This window comes from Podarcis cretensis (assembly GCF_951804945.1).
Source record: "Podarcis cretensis genome assembly, chromosome: 10".
Classification (NCBI taxonomy): Eukaryota; Metazoa; Chordata; class Lepidosauria; order Squamata; family Lacertidae; genus Podarcis; species Podarcis cretensis.
In genome coordinates, this window is record NC_137179.1 from 77,188,749 (window position 1) to 77,202,488 (window position 13,740).

The window sequence follows — 13,740 nt, forward strand, 5'->3', positions numbered from 1 at the left end:
TTTTTTCTTACCTCTCTTTTTCTTTTTCTGCTCTGTTATTTGTAACCTTTTGAAAATTTAATAAAGATCATTTAAAAAAAAAAAGAGAGAAGTGGAGGTTAAGGGGTGATATGATAGCCATGTTCAAATATATAAAAGGATGTCACATAGAGGAGAGAGAAAGGTTGTTTTCTGCTGCTCCAGAGAAGCGGACACGGAGCAATGGTTCCAAACTACAAGAAAGAAGATTCCACCTAACATTAGGAAGAACTTCCTGACAGTAAGAGCTGTTCGACAGTGGAATTTGCTGCCAAGGAGTGTGGTGGAGTCTCCTTCTTTGGAGGTCTTTTAGCAGAGGCTTGACAACCATATGTCAGGAGTGCTCTGATGGTGTTTCCTGCTTGGCAGGGGTTGGACTCGATGGCCCTTGTGGTCTCTTCCAACTCTATGATTCTATGATTCTATGATAACAGAACAAGTAAGGTGTCTAGAAGAAGACTTTGCAAAGTTAAATTATCTACCAGAACCGTCAGATGACTAAATTTTATTATCTAAACCTGGACTCTTTTGAGCTGCCTTGGCATGTGATCACATGTGGAATTTGGACAAATCTGTCTTTCAGAGACAAGGCCATATTGCCAGTTGCAGCCACTCCCACCCCACATTTTTGGGCTGTTGAAGGACCACCCAGAGCACAGCCAAACCTTCTCAACATTTCTGTTTGCTGCCAACACTATTGGGGTAGACCATACCAATGTGGGACTCGAACCCAGACCCTGAGACTGAGTCCCATGCTCTACTGTCTGAGCTGAGTGTACAGACACATGTCTGAAGCTATTTATGATAGGGAAACTGAACAGCTCAAAAGAGAAGACAAATTCAGTGGTGCAAGCTGCCAGTTGCTAGTATATATATGGTTACAAAGGAACAAGCCAAGAACACAGAAATTGTCTGAAGGTCAGAAAGCTGGACTAGAGGTGCCTGGTACTTTGGGCTTTTTAAACAAAGAATATGGTCATTCTGAATAGAGCTTTGATTTTGTGAATAATTGTGGAAGGCTGCTTTATTATTACTACTATTATTTATTGAAGTTGTTAATTGCTTTAACTTGCCCAGAGCAACCCAAAGCATCTTACAAACAAACAAACAAACAAACAAACAAACAAACAGACAGACAAAAAGCCCTACACAGAAACATTAAAACCAAGAGGAAAAAGAAATTAAAAACATCCAGCCCACTTCTGAAAGGCCAAAGGCCTGGTTATAGTGGAATGTTTTTGCCTGGTGCCTAAAGATATATAATGATGGAACCAGGGGAGCCTCTTTGGGGAGAACATTCCACAAATGGGGAGCCATCACACAAAAGGTCTATTCTCATGCTGCCGTCCTCTGGACCTCCCTTGGAGGAGGCCCGTTGAAGAAAGGTCTCCGATGACCATTGCAGGGTTCAGGTCCATTCATATGGGGAGAGGCGGTCCTTGCAGTATTGCAGGTGTGAGCCATTTAAGGCTCTTGAGGTCAAAACCAGCACTTGTATGGGCTAACCTCCAAATACTACAAAGACATGAAAGATTACTTAATTCAACCTCTAATGGAGGTTGGCAATGAAATTATGGAAGGGAAAAGAGCGCCGGAGTCGTGGAAAGAAGCTTACATCACGCTTATACCGAAAAATGAGATAGAAAAGACACAACTAAAGAACTACCGCCCCATATCCCTACTTAATGTGGATTATAAAATTTTTGCTGATATTTTAGCTAGAAGATTGAAAAAAGTTTTAGCAACAATGATTCATAAAGACCAAGCTGGCTTTCTCCCAGGCAGACAATTGTCAAATAACACGAGAAACTTAATTGACATTTTAGAAAAGCTACAAGTTAATATAAATACAAAAGCTGTTTTAATATTTATTGATGCGGAGAAAGCCTTTGACAATATTTCGTGGAGCTTTATGAGGAAAAATTTGCAAGGGATGGGGGTTGGAGAAAGGTTTGGAAACGGTATAGGCGCGATTTACTCAGAACAGAAGGCGAAATTAATAGTGAATAATGCAGTAACGGAAGAAGTTAAGATAGAGAAAGGGACACGACAAGGCTGCCCAATTTCCCCTTTGCTTTTCATTTCAGTCCTGGAGGTCTTGCTGAATATGATTAGAAGGGACCAACAGATTCAGGGTATACAGGTCGGAGTTAAACACTATAAACTTAAAGCCTATGCAGATGACCTAGTACTGACGCTACAGGAGCCAATCCCTAGTTCTAAAAGAGCACTGGAAATAATACAAGAATTTGGTCGGGTGGCAGGTTTTAAATTGAATAAATCAAAAACTATGGTTTTAGAGAAAAAATTGACAGCAGTAGAGAAGGAAAGGTTTCAGGAAGAAACAGGTTTAATATTGGTGAAAAAAGTGAAATATCTAGGGGTGAACTTGACTTCGAAGAATGTAAATTTATTTAAAGATAATTATGAGAAGTGTTGGTCAGAAGTGAAAAAAGATCTTGAAATTTGGACAAATTTGAAACTTTCCTTACTGGGTAGAATTGCTGTTATCAAAATGAATGTATTGCCAAGAATGTTGTTTTTGTTTCAGACGCTACAAATCATTGACAAAATGGACTGTTTTGAGAAGTGGCAAAAAGAAATTTCTAGATTTGTCTGGCAGGGCAAAAAGCCCAGAATAAAATACAAAATTCTTACTGATGCAAAGGAAAGAGGGGGGTTTGCCCTGCCGGACTTCAAGTTATATTATGAAGCAGCAGCTTTTTGCTGGTTGAAGGATTGGCTACTTCTTGAAAACACGGATATTTTGGATTTGGAAGGATATGATAACGTTTTTGGGTGGCATGCATACTTGTGGTACGGTAAGGCTAAAGTGTACAAGACATTTAAAAACCATATTGTCAGGAAAGCATTGTTTAATGTCTGGATGAAATACAAAGATTTATTGGAAAATAAAACCCCTAGGTGGCTCTCACCTATGGAAGCAAAGGCCTTAAAAAAGCTTAATATGGAATCTAACTGGCCAAAATATTGGGAAATTCTGGAGCAGGAGGGAGATAAAATAAAATTGCAAAGCTATGAGAAACTTAAGGATAAGGTGCGAGACTGGTTACATTATTTTCAAATAAGAGAGGCCTATCATTTGGACAGGAAAATTGGTTTCCAGGTGGAAAAATCAAAGTTGGAAACAGAATTGTTAGAACCCAATGCTAAGATATTGTCGAGAATGTATAACTTGCTGTTGAAGTGGAATACTGAGGATGAAACGGTAAAATCTGCTATGATAAAATGGGCACAAGACGTTGGTCATAACATTATGTTTGTTGACTGGGAACAGTTGTGGACCACCGGTATGAAATTCACGGCATGTAATGCCTTAAGAGAGAATATTATGAAAATGATATATAGGTGGTACATGACCCCAGTCAAACTTGCAAAAATCTACCATTTGCCCGATAATAAATGTTGGAAATGCAAAGAAATTGAAGGGACATTCTTTCACCTTTGGTGGACGTGCCCAAGGATCAAGGCTTTCTGGGAGATGATTTATAATGAACTGAAAAAGGTATTTAAGTATACCTTCTTGAAGAAACCAGAGGCCTTTCTTCTGGGCATGGTCGGCCAATTGGTGCCAAAGAAGGATAGAACTTTCTTTATGTACGCTACAGCAGCAGCAAGAATACTCATCGCAAAGTATTGGAAGACACAAGATCTACCCACTCTGGAAGAATGGCAGATGCAAGTAATAGACTATATGGAACTGGCTGAAATGACCGGCAGAATTCGAGATCAAGGAGAAGAGCAGGTGGAAGAGGACTGGAAGAAGTTTAAAGTCTATCTACAAAAACACTGTAAAATCTTTGAATGTTGAGGACATTGAAAAGGAAAGAAGGGGTTCTAGTGACTGAGTTAAATAAGAGCACAAAGGGAGGGATCAAGAATCAAAATGAACAAAGATTGAGCTTGCTGAACTAATTATTAAATAGAATACAAGATCGGGAGGCGGGTGGAAGTAAGGAAAATAAGGTTTTGAAGGTTATAATTGGAAAGTGAGGGATTTTTTTTTGTTTTTATATGTTAAAATCTCCTTTTTTCTCTTTTTTTTTGTCTATGTTTTCTTTTCTTTTGTAATGTTTGTGAAAATTTTTCTTTTTGTAATGTTTGTGAAAATTTGCTTTTTTGTTCTTTTTTGTGAAAAATGCAATAAAAATTATTTAAAAAAAAAAAACAAAAAACAAAACCAGCACTTGTGCTAAGAATATGGATGTCAGATTTTTCATATTCTATAGGACAAGGGTTTTCAAGCTCCCTAGTCTCAAGGATTCATTTCATTGATTCTGGGGGAGCATTCTAGGGTATACTCTCTTGGCAAAACTACACTCAGTGCCATACCCAAATGTAGTGGCTTTAACTGAGGTCAGGGGTAGAATGAAGCCCAGGAACCATGCAAGGGAAGCACATTTGGATTCATATAAACATTCTGCTTTTATTGTCTGATTAGAACTGCAAACAAAGTGAAGCCTCTGGGTTACAAGTTGCACAGGCCTACCTTAGGCTAACACAATAATTTGTGACAACTAAAGCTTTCTCTGTACAGTATTTCTTTTTTTAAAAGGAAGTAGAATCAGGCATTTCAGCCTTGTTTATGCTTGTTGTTTCAAGCACCAACGACATTGGCAGAACAACAACAGAGAAGGCACAGAAATATGGCATGAGAAGTAGCAGATACAGACACAGCCTATAGATGGTGCACTCCCTGGTGCCATTAGGGCCAGGTTAGTGGGCGCAGGTGTGTGGCCCTGTGCAACCCAGGGGGACCTGCTTGACCCCGAGTGTCCCCTCAGTGGACAGAAGGGCTTGGCTCTTCAGAGAAGAGGGACAGGGGCTGCCAATTAGCTGAGATGTTCAAGGTGAGGATTCTTTCTCTTTTTTCAACTTGTAAAAAAAGTAGATTGATCTACTCTAGAGAGAACACAACTCGCATCCACTCTGAGCCCACGCTCCATATTGCATTGTTGTATTTTGTACTGTCATTTAATGCTGTGATAAAAACTAAAATAAAGACATTTATTTAAAGAAAGGAGGATGCTGTGCTGTTTACAGCGCCTCTGAATGCACTTACCCATTAAAATATCCAAAGCTGTTTCTCAGTGTAGAGATTTCTTCTAGCAGAGAAGCATTTTTGTCCTGAATAGCATCTAGAGCTTTTAACTTGGTTTGAAGTTGACCTTGTATTTGCTTAAAAAAAGAAGGGCAGGGGCAAAAAAGGAGGAGACTGTGGAATTAAGCATCTGTGGCAAGTTAAGTTTCATACATGTTAGGTTAGTGCAATTGTTTTGGACTGATGGAGATAGATCCTGCCCTTTCTAAAGGCACCTTATTAATTTTCTTACTATCTTGCTGTTGTACCAAATGGTAATCAGGGCAGCAACAATAATACAAATGAAACATATTAAAATACAGTTAAAACAGCAATAAAATCTAAAGGGAGAAAAATAAGGTTGCTGTTAGGGCATGGTGGATGCCCAGTCCCAAAAGGTATCGCTCAAAAGTGCCTGAGGTGAACTGTGGTCTATTGTCGGAGACGAGGACATCAGGACACCCATGAGTCGCAAAGAGGCCTCGCAGCACGCAGATGACGGCCTCGGTAGGGGTGGAGGGCATCAGGGCCACCTCCAGCCATTTGGAATAGGCGTCCACCACTACCATAAAGGTCCGGCCATGAACGGGGCCAGCCAGATTGATGTGCACCCTTGACCAGGGTGTCTTGGGCATCTCCCAGGTGTGTCCCTTAGCTGCCGGTGGCGCAGGCCTCGATTCTTGGCACGCTTGACAGGCGGACACCCAGGCAGTGATGGCATCGTCCATGTTAGGCCACTAGATGTAACACCGAGCCAACACCTTCATTTTGATGATTCCCGGGTGGCCAACGTGCAGAGCCTCAAGAACGGGTTGACGGAGTCTTTGGGGAATCACGACGCTGTCTCCCCACAGCAGACAGCCGCGATGAGCCGAGAGTTCGTGTTGTCTGGTTGCGAATGGCTGGATCTCTGATGCAAAAGGTCCTTGTGGCCACCCCCTCCACACCCAGTTGGGCACACGGCTGATGGTGCGATCCTGGGCAGATGCGCAGGCCACAGTGGCAGCCAATACAGGCGCTGCTGGAAGATCCACGTTGGCCACTCAGGAATCATCAAAATGAAGGTGTTGGCTCAGTGATTCAGCTCCGCTCAGAGGGTGGCCGCATCTGGCTATGCTCTGTTGTCCATCCATCCCATCCTCGTCACCAGTGTTAAGTTATGGATGAACATATCAGACGACACAGCGATTCTTCAAACAGCTCTTGTTTATTCACAGGCCAGAACAGAACTGAACTGAAGGGTTCAGCCAGCCTGCTTATATAGAGCTCCACTAGAACGCAACAGTAACCATTTTCTGTAACTATCCAATCACTGAATGTCACTTTCGATCCCTTATTTGCATATGTGGACCTGAACTATCTACAGAATCTCCCTGCTGGCCCAGGGTGAGAATTTCAGTACATAACAGCTCTCCCCCCCCAACACTGAAAAATACTGATACCCAGCATTCTGCTTTCATTTTCTTTGCTTTATCTCTAATAATTATTTGGGGAAAACACAATAAAATCTTGTTTAAAAACTCAGGAGTCTCCCCCAACCCCGTGTCGTTCAGGCTGTGTACATGTTACTGTTTACGTCGCTCCAACGTTCTCCCTTTGCTGATGTTTGAAGATGGATAGACATGGCATCAGCCACAATCCACCTGAATCCTGTAGCTTGAGAAATAGTCCTATCTGATGTACTTTTCCTCAAACCAGCCTCCATTAGACACCACAGTTTCAGACAGTCATTGTGCATGCGCAGGTGACAGCTTCAGTGAATTGAAGTTCAGTGACAGGTAACAGATAAGATGATTGGCATCAGCTGAAGGCATCCCTACAGCCATTCTGGTCTGCAACTGAAGAATGCGACTTGAAGTGGGGCAGGGTAGCAACCTCACTGCATTTCAAGGCACCAATTTCTACATAGTCCTAGTAAAACAAACCATGTGACATGGCATCACTGCCTTTCCCATTCCCTGCTCCTCTTCACTGGCTGCCATTTGCAGGGTTAGGAAAACTCTCAGTGGGTTAACATCATAGCACATGCTTTTTTTCATTAAACAGTCCCAGGGGAGAGGGTGGCATGAAGAGATATGGCACAGCTGCTATTGGTGGTGGCAGCCCCACATTCTACGCATCACCAAGTTCCAGGTGAAAGAATACTTGGAAAGTGTCAAGTGAAAAACAAAGGGGTAGTAAGGAAAAAAGATTAAAGATGGTAGCAACCAGAGTTTCATTTATTGCCCTGTTCCATTCCAAATCCTTTTGCAACAGAGGCTGGGCTTCTATAGTCATGGGATATAGGAATGAGACATTTGCAATTTCACTGTAAATATTTTTGGAGTGTACATCTCTGAGTCATTTAGATAAAAAAAAGAAAGCCAACTTGGAGAGCTTCAGGAAGAGCCCAAGCTGGGAAGTCTTCCTTTTTACCTTTCCCTAAAGGTTTTGTCTGCCAATTCCCCTTCAATGGGATGACAGAATGTTGACAAAAAGTCCAGCTGTGTCTGTTTTTGCCAGGGCAACCCTTTTCCTATTAGCAGACATTCACTTGAGACACAGTTTGGCTCAGGTTACAGGCAGAGTCAGGTGACATTGAGGCAGGTTTCCCACATCCATATTAATCGTTTTCCCATTTAAATAACAAGTTGTTATCTACCAGGTAAAAGGCTACCGTCAAGGTAACTTCATTTCAGATAAGATAAAAAATAATGGCTCATCGTAGCCGTTTTCTTCTCCACATTTGTCATTAAATTGCAGGGTCTTCAAAATACTTTCAACAGAATTTGATAATGGAGATAATCCTATGCTATGATAACCCATATTAATGTGGAGTGTGTGCATGTGTGTGTATGAAGGGGAGATTCAGGGGACCACAGTTTCCACCCAGCAATCACTGTTTTAATTAAGATGTGCAGTAAGACTTTGATAGAAAAAATAAGAAACTGCAGAAGAGGAGGGAGGGAAGTCGCAGAAAACATCACTGGATTTGTGTGCGATTTATAATTACTAGTGAATATTTTCAAATCGAAAAATAGAAAATAAAAGATTTTTTTTTTAAAAAATCACTGTTTACTGTAAGTGTGCTTACAGTAGCAACACCTACAGAGAGAAGGTGGGTGGGTTGGGAAACATAAGCCCACAGTCGAAGGCAGAGTAGCCCAAGGTGTGGCCCAAGGACCGCATGTGGCCCTCAAGGCCTTTTTTTGAGGCATTGGGCAACATTTGAGGGCCCTTGCTCTGCCTTCCCATAGCTGAGTAAGCTAGATGCTGGGCTTTGGGAAGATAATAATAATAATAATAATAATAATAATAATAATAATTTATTCAAACCCCACCCATCTGGCTTGGTTCCCCCAGCCATTCTGGGCAGCTTCCTTTTGTTGTTCTTCTATTCTCAGCTGCAGAAAAAAGAGTTGATGCTGCATAAAAAACATAAGAATGCCAATCACCATGACATTATGATTCTTTAGAGTGCAGGAAATACTGTCATGTTTCAGAACAGCTCCAACTCCTGAGTGGTTTCAGACATGGCAATGAAGAGTGTATTGCACTTATCTGTCCCAAAACAGAATTTCCATCTTTCCGCATCTCTAAAAGATGTGATTGCTCCTTAGTGAGGACACCTTGCACATCTCCTGTTAAGTGCTGGTGGCGTGAAAACTGCATCTTGGATGAGAGAGAAAACCACTAGAACAGCAAGCACAAGGGGCTGAGGCCTCTTCTAGTGTAGCATTTTCCAAACTCTTTCCAATGTGTTTTTTCACTTTTCTCTTTTTATAGTATCTCACTGAACCAGCTGTTTGAAATGAGACTACTGTTATTGGAACATATCATCATTTGCCTTTGCTCAGCTCAGCTAAACAGTGCCTGACGTAATTACATATGCAGATGTTTTCCAGACATGCTAGCTGCACTCTTCCACCCCCACCTCTTACAGAACCCTTGGCTGCCATCGACCCTGTATTTTAACACAAAGATCAGGCTAAGATTCTTACTACAGTACTAAGAATATAAGTAGACCAATTCTTCAAGGACAGTTATTTCACTTTATACTACGGATGCTACAAAGATCCATTATCTTCCCCAAGATGAAAACTGCATTGTGTTCCAAATAACCAGATTCATGGAACCATCATTACAGATCAGAGGGGGAGGGGGAGGAAGATAAAGAGAAGAAGAAAGCAATAACTTTTAAGATGTGACATAATTAAGCCAGTCCACTGAACAGTCTTTGTTTGTTTGTTTTTAATTACAACAGGAAAGATGTGTACATATACAACTTTGCTGAAAGAAAATAGGCTGTGCAAGGCTATGGCCAAAGTGGGAAAGTGAACAATTAAATGAGGTCTCTATGACTTTAAATAAGAATACTGTGTAATGATGGAAGAATCTGAAGTAACATAAGAAACAGCAATTCAATGAAAAACAAACATGTAAATAATAGAGAAGATTTCATACATCTTTAACTGGTATAGAGGAAACATGAAAGCAGTGATTTGTATTACTGACATTTGTTTTTATTTAACAAAATTTCTATACCAGTTTATTGTAATAAAATATTAAAATGATCAATAAAAACAGTTGAAAACAAGTACTTTAAAACATTTTAAATATGATTAAAATTAACGGTAAAAGTTTATCTCTTTGCTTCAAGGGGTACATGTGTGCACACATGCAGTGAACAATGAGTAGCTTGCTTGAGGTCACCTAATTTGTGTGTGGTTGAGAAGAGGCTTAAATTGAGGACTTTTCAGCTAAAATGCTTATTGCTCTATTGTACTGCAACAGCTCTTGATGTTTGGTGGAAGAAATGATTTGCAAAACACTAGTGTAAAATTCCCACCAAATCCTAACAAAACCTATTTCTCAGGTAATGTCCCCCACACCAGTTAAGAAGCCAACCCAAATAAGATAGTTCTGTTGTGCTACTAGATTGGGGAGGATAAACCCGTGGCCCTCCAGAAGCTGTTCCTTGATGGAAATCAGAGTCCAACAACATCTGAAAGTTAAGTCCCATTGAAACCAACAGAACGAGTTAGCCATGACCATTTTTTATTATTTTATTTATTTATAACAACACGGTTAAATGCAGTTATATGTTTTCAGGAGGGTTACAGCACTATTCTTGAGGGTATGTTTCTGCTCTTTTACATATAGGTACTCACAATACATTGTGTGCATCTACACCCAGGGCAGATATCCTGGAGACTCCTTGTATTAGTCACAACAAATGTGTTATTTCTTTGTGACTTAGCACTAGAAGTCATTCATTTTTAGCTGGATGGTGGCCACTGGCTATTTCGGAATATAAAAAGCCCTATTTTACTTTTGTTTTTTGTAAGGCAGCTAAAGCCACTCTAACCAATGTTTTCCATCCTGATGTTTTTCATCTGGCCTTTCTGGAAGCACTGACAATTACAAAACATTTGGAAAGCTTTGTATTTGGAACATTTTCAAATTACTTCTTAAAACCACATTTATTTTGATTGTGTACATTCTTTCCAACCATGCTCCCCCATCTATCTAGATCTACTTTAATCTCATTTAGCAACATTAATGAGACACATGAGGATGGTGGAAGTCTGAGAACTGGCTTATATTGAGTGGTTTTTTAAAGAGTTTTTTTCATGCTTCATTTTCTATATGAGTGTTGTAGCCTATGATAAGCCTTAGACATGGAATAGACATTCACATAAATTAATAAATCATGCCAACTTGCAACCAGTGCTAAGGCCAGCTGTGTCTTATTTTTTCTAAGAACTGCATTTTAGCAAAGGAACTCAGAAGTGTAAAAAGAGGATTTCTGGATATGAGATTCATCTCAGTTCTATTTTATATGTAAATACTAAACCTACACATGAATTTAGTTTTTTTTAAATCCTGCACTGGCAAAATGATCTAGAGTTTACTATAGAAGTGGGAATAAATGCCACACAGATGATCCATAAATGTACACAGCCAATAATTTAAGGCAGACACAGCTCTTTATAACACACAGATGTTCTTATTCTGCCTCATCATTCATTTCATGAACTGAGTACATAAATATGCCTGAAGGCTTCTCTTTCTGTTTCACAATCTCCAAAAGGATGTTTCCACATACTTTTAATGTTGATTCTTCTTCTTCTTATTATTATTTCTCAGTAAGATGAGCTTGTGTATTTAGAGGTGTCTTATTGGGAGCAGACATAAATTATCTTGTTCCCCTCTTCTCTTCCACTCTAAAGTATTACAATCATTTCTAGATTTGTATGGGTTCATAACAACAGACCAAATAGCCCTTGACAAATATCTGCATACATAGCAGGAGGGATTTACAATTTGTCGATGAAAGAAAAAGATTCATCTTACAATATTCCTGAGACCTATGAAGTTATCTGGAAAACTGGAACACTTTAAAGGCCATTTCTTTCATTATATAAGAATCAAGCCTAAGTTTCCCCCTTCACTGTACAGTCAGCAAGAGTGTCTGCATGTTACATGTTTGTATGGAAGGGGGTTAATGGAACCAGCAAGTCTGCTTAAAGCTGGTAAAGTCAGGTGCCAAGGTCTGTTGATAGCTTCTTTTTGTTATGGAATTGCTGGCTTAATCACCAGTGGGAAGCTTTAGGAATGGCTGGGTCCTGAATGAGATGTTTACTGAATGGAAGGTCCCTGACAAGGACAATACCTTTCTTACCATATGCCAGCTAAGGGTGATCTAAAGCAGGGTGGCCCAACGTGCATCCCAAGGGCCGCATGTGGCCCTTGAGGTCTTTTTGGCAGCCCTTGCCAACATCTGATACTCCACCGCAACCCTCACGCTGCCTTCCCAAAAGCAGGTAAGTGAAGCACTGAGCTTTGGAGAGGAGATGTGAAGGCTCTGCCAGGTTCCTAGAGTCCTCCCAGGGCCTAGGAAGGGGGGTGCGAGAGGTGCAGTCCCACCCCCCGGTGTCATCCCTGAGGGGTGACAAAATGGCACACCGCAGGGGGTGGCACTTACCATGGAGCCTGGCCTGCAGTGCGCCTGAGCCACGCATCTCTCCTGGGAGAGACGCGGTGGCTCGGGGCCCTGCACTACCTGAAAGGACAGCATGGGGCTTACATCCGCCAAGCGGACTCCGTGGGCAGCTCTCTGTGGCGCCCCCATGCCCCTGCTGCCTCCTTCCCAAAGTCCAGATAGCACTTTCCCAGCTTTGGGAAGAAGGCAGAAGGGCTCAAGGACCCTGCCAGAGCCCCACATCCCCTTCTCAAAGCCCAGCACCTCACTTAGCTTAGGGGTGCCATATGTTAGGACCCAGGAAATAAAGGGTGGACACAGGAATACAGGGTGTCTTGCACCTCAAAAACTCATAACAATATAGAAATAAGAATTCCTGGATGCCATGGTCCAAAGATGTTTTGTAAATCAGTCACATGTTTTGAAAAACACCAACTGTTCTACTGGAATTGTCATTTTTCTTCTCCAAGAGAGGAAAAGATCCAGTCACATTACTTCAATGGAAAAGAAGTGACAGATGAAGATAAATGAATGTAAACTTAATGCAGTTTAAAGTTTTCATTCATTCAGCAGCAGCTGAAAATAGATTAGTTCACTTCCCAAATGAAAGTAATTACAATACTCCTTCTCTTCTGCTCTTTCAGCCCCTTTAAGCCACACACATACTAAGCTGAACCAATGTTAGGTCTTAGTAGCACACCCTGTCCTACAAAAGCATCGGGGTAAGTTGGTCATTGAACTATGACAAATGTGCTTGTCCCTCACCAGAAGTTATAGTTAGCACAGCATTTTAGCAACGCCCTGCTAAGAAGGCCACAAAACTTTCTGGATCCTCTGAAAGATTTACTAGATCTACACACTTTCCACACACACACACATAAACATGCCAGATGAGCTTCCCTGGGGTGAGCATTCCACAAATGGGGAGCCACTGTAGAAAAGGCCCTGTTCTCATGTTGCCACCCTCTGGACCTCTCATTAAGGAAGAACATGAAGAAGGGACTCAGAGGATTGCAGAGTCTAGGCAGGTTCATATGAGAAAAGGCAGTCCTGAGCCATTTAAGGCTTTAAAGGTCAAAACCAACACTTTGAATTGGCCCTGGAAATTATTTGACAACCAGTGCAGTCGGACCAGGATTGGTGTAATATGCTCAAGCCATCTTGTCCCAGTGAGCTACCTGGCTGCCAGATTCTGTACCAGCTGGAGTTTTCGAACCATCTTCCAAGGCAGCCCTATGTATAACACGTTGCAGTAATTCAATCAAACCTAGAGATCACCAGAGCATAGACGACAGAAGTTAGGATACCCCTTTCTAGATAGGGTACAGATACAGGTACAGGTACAGGTACAGGTACAAAGATATAAGAAAATATGTTTGCATAAATATTATCAAATATGATCTACAATTTGGTCTTATTTTACTCCAAACAATCTGATTTTATTTTATTTTTTTAAATAATATTTATTCAAATTTTAAAAATTACAAAGAGAAAAAAGAAAAATAGAAAAATAGAAAGAACAGAAAAAATACAAACAATTGAAAAAAAAACAGATCAAACCTTTACATCACATGCTTTCATTCACTTACTTCCTTGACCTCCTCACACCTCCCATTTTTGTATTCTAATTCATTTAAATATTTCAGCAAATCCTTTC

At 40.8% G+C, this 13,740-nt stretch overlaps 1 protein-coding gene across 11 annotated transcripts in view; it reads right to left on the minus strand.

Moving 5' to 3' along the window:
• LMNTD1 (lamin tail domain containing 1) overlaps positions 1-13,740 on the minus strand; it is a 237,975-nt gene that overhangs the window by 122,065 nt on the left and 102,170 nt on the right. For all 11 annotated transcript variants that reach the window (XR_013843021.1, XR_013843022.1, XR_013843023.1 and 8 more), the window contains exon 3: positions 5,102-5,217. Coding sequence is in view for 8 of the 11 variants with exons in the window: in XM_079993315.1 (XP_079849441.1) it covers positions 5,102-5,217 (116 nt within the window). In the remaining 3 variants the exon portion in view is untranslated. The remainder of the gene's footprint in view (positions 1-5,101; positions 5,218-13,740) is intronic.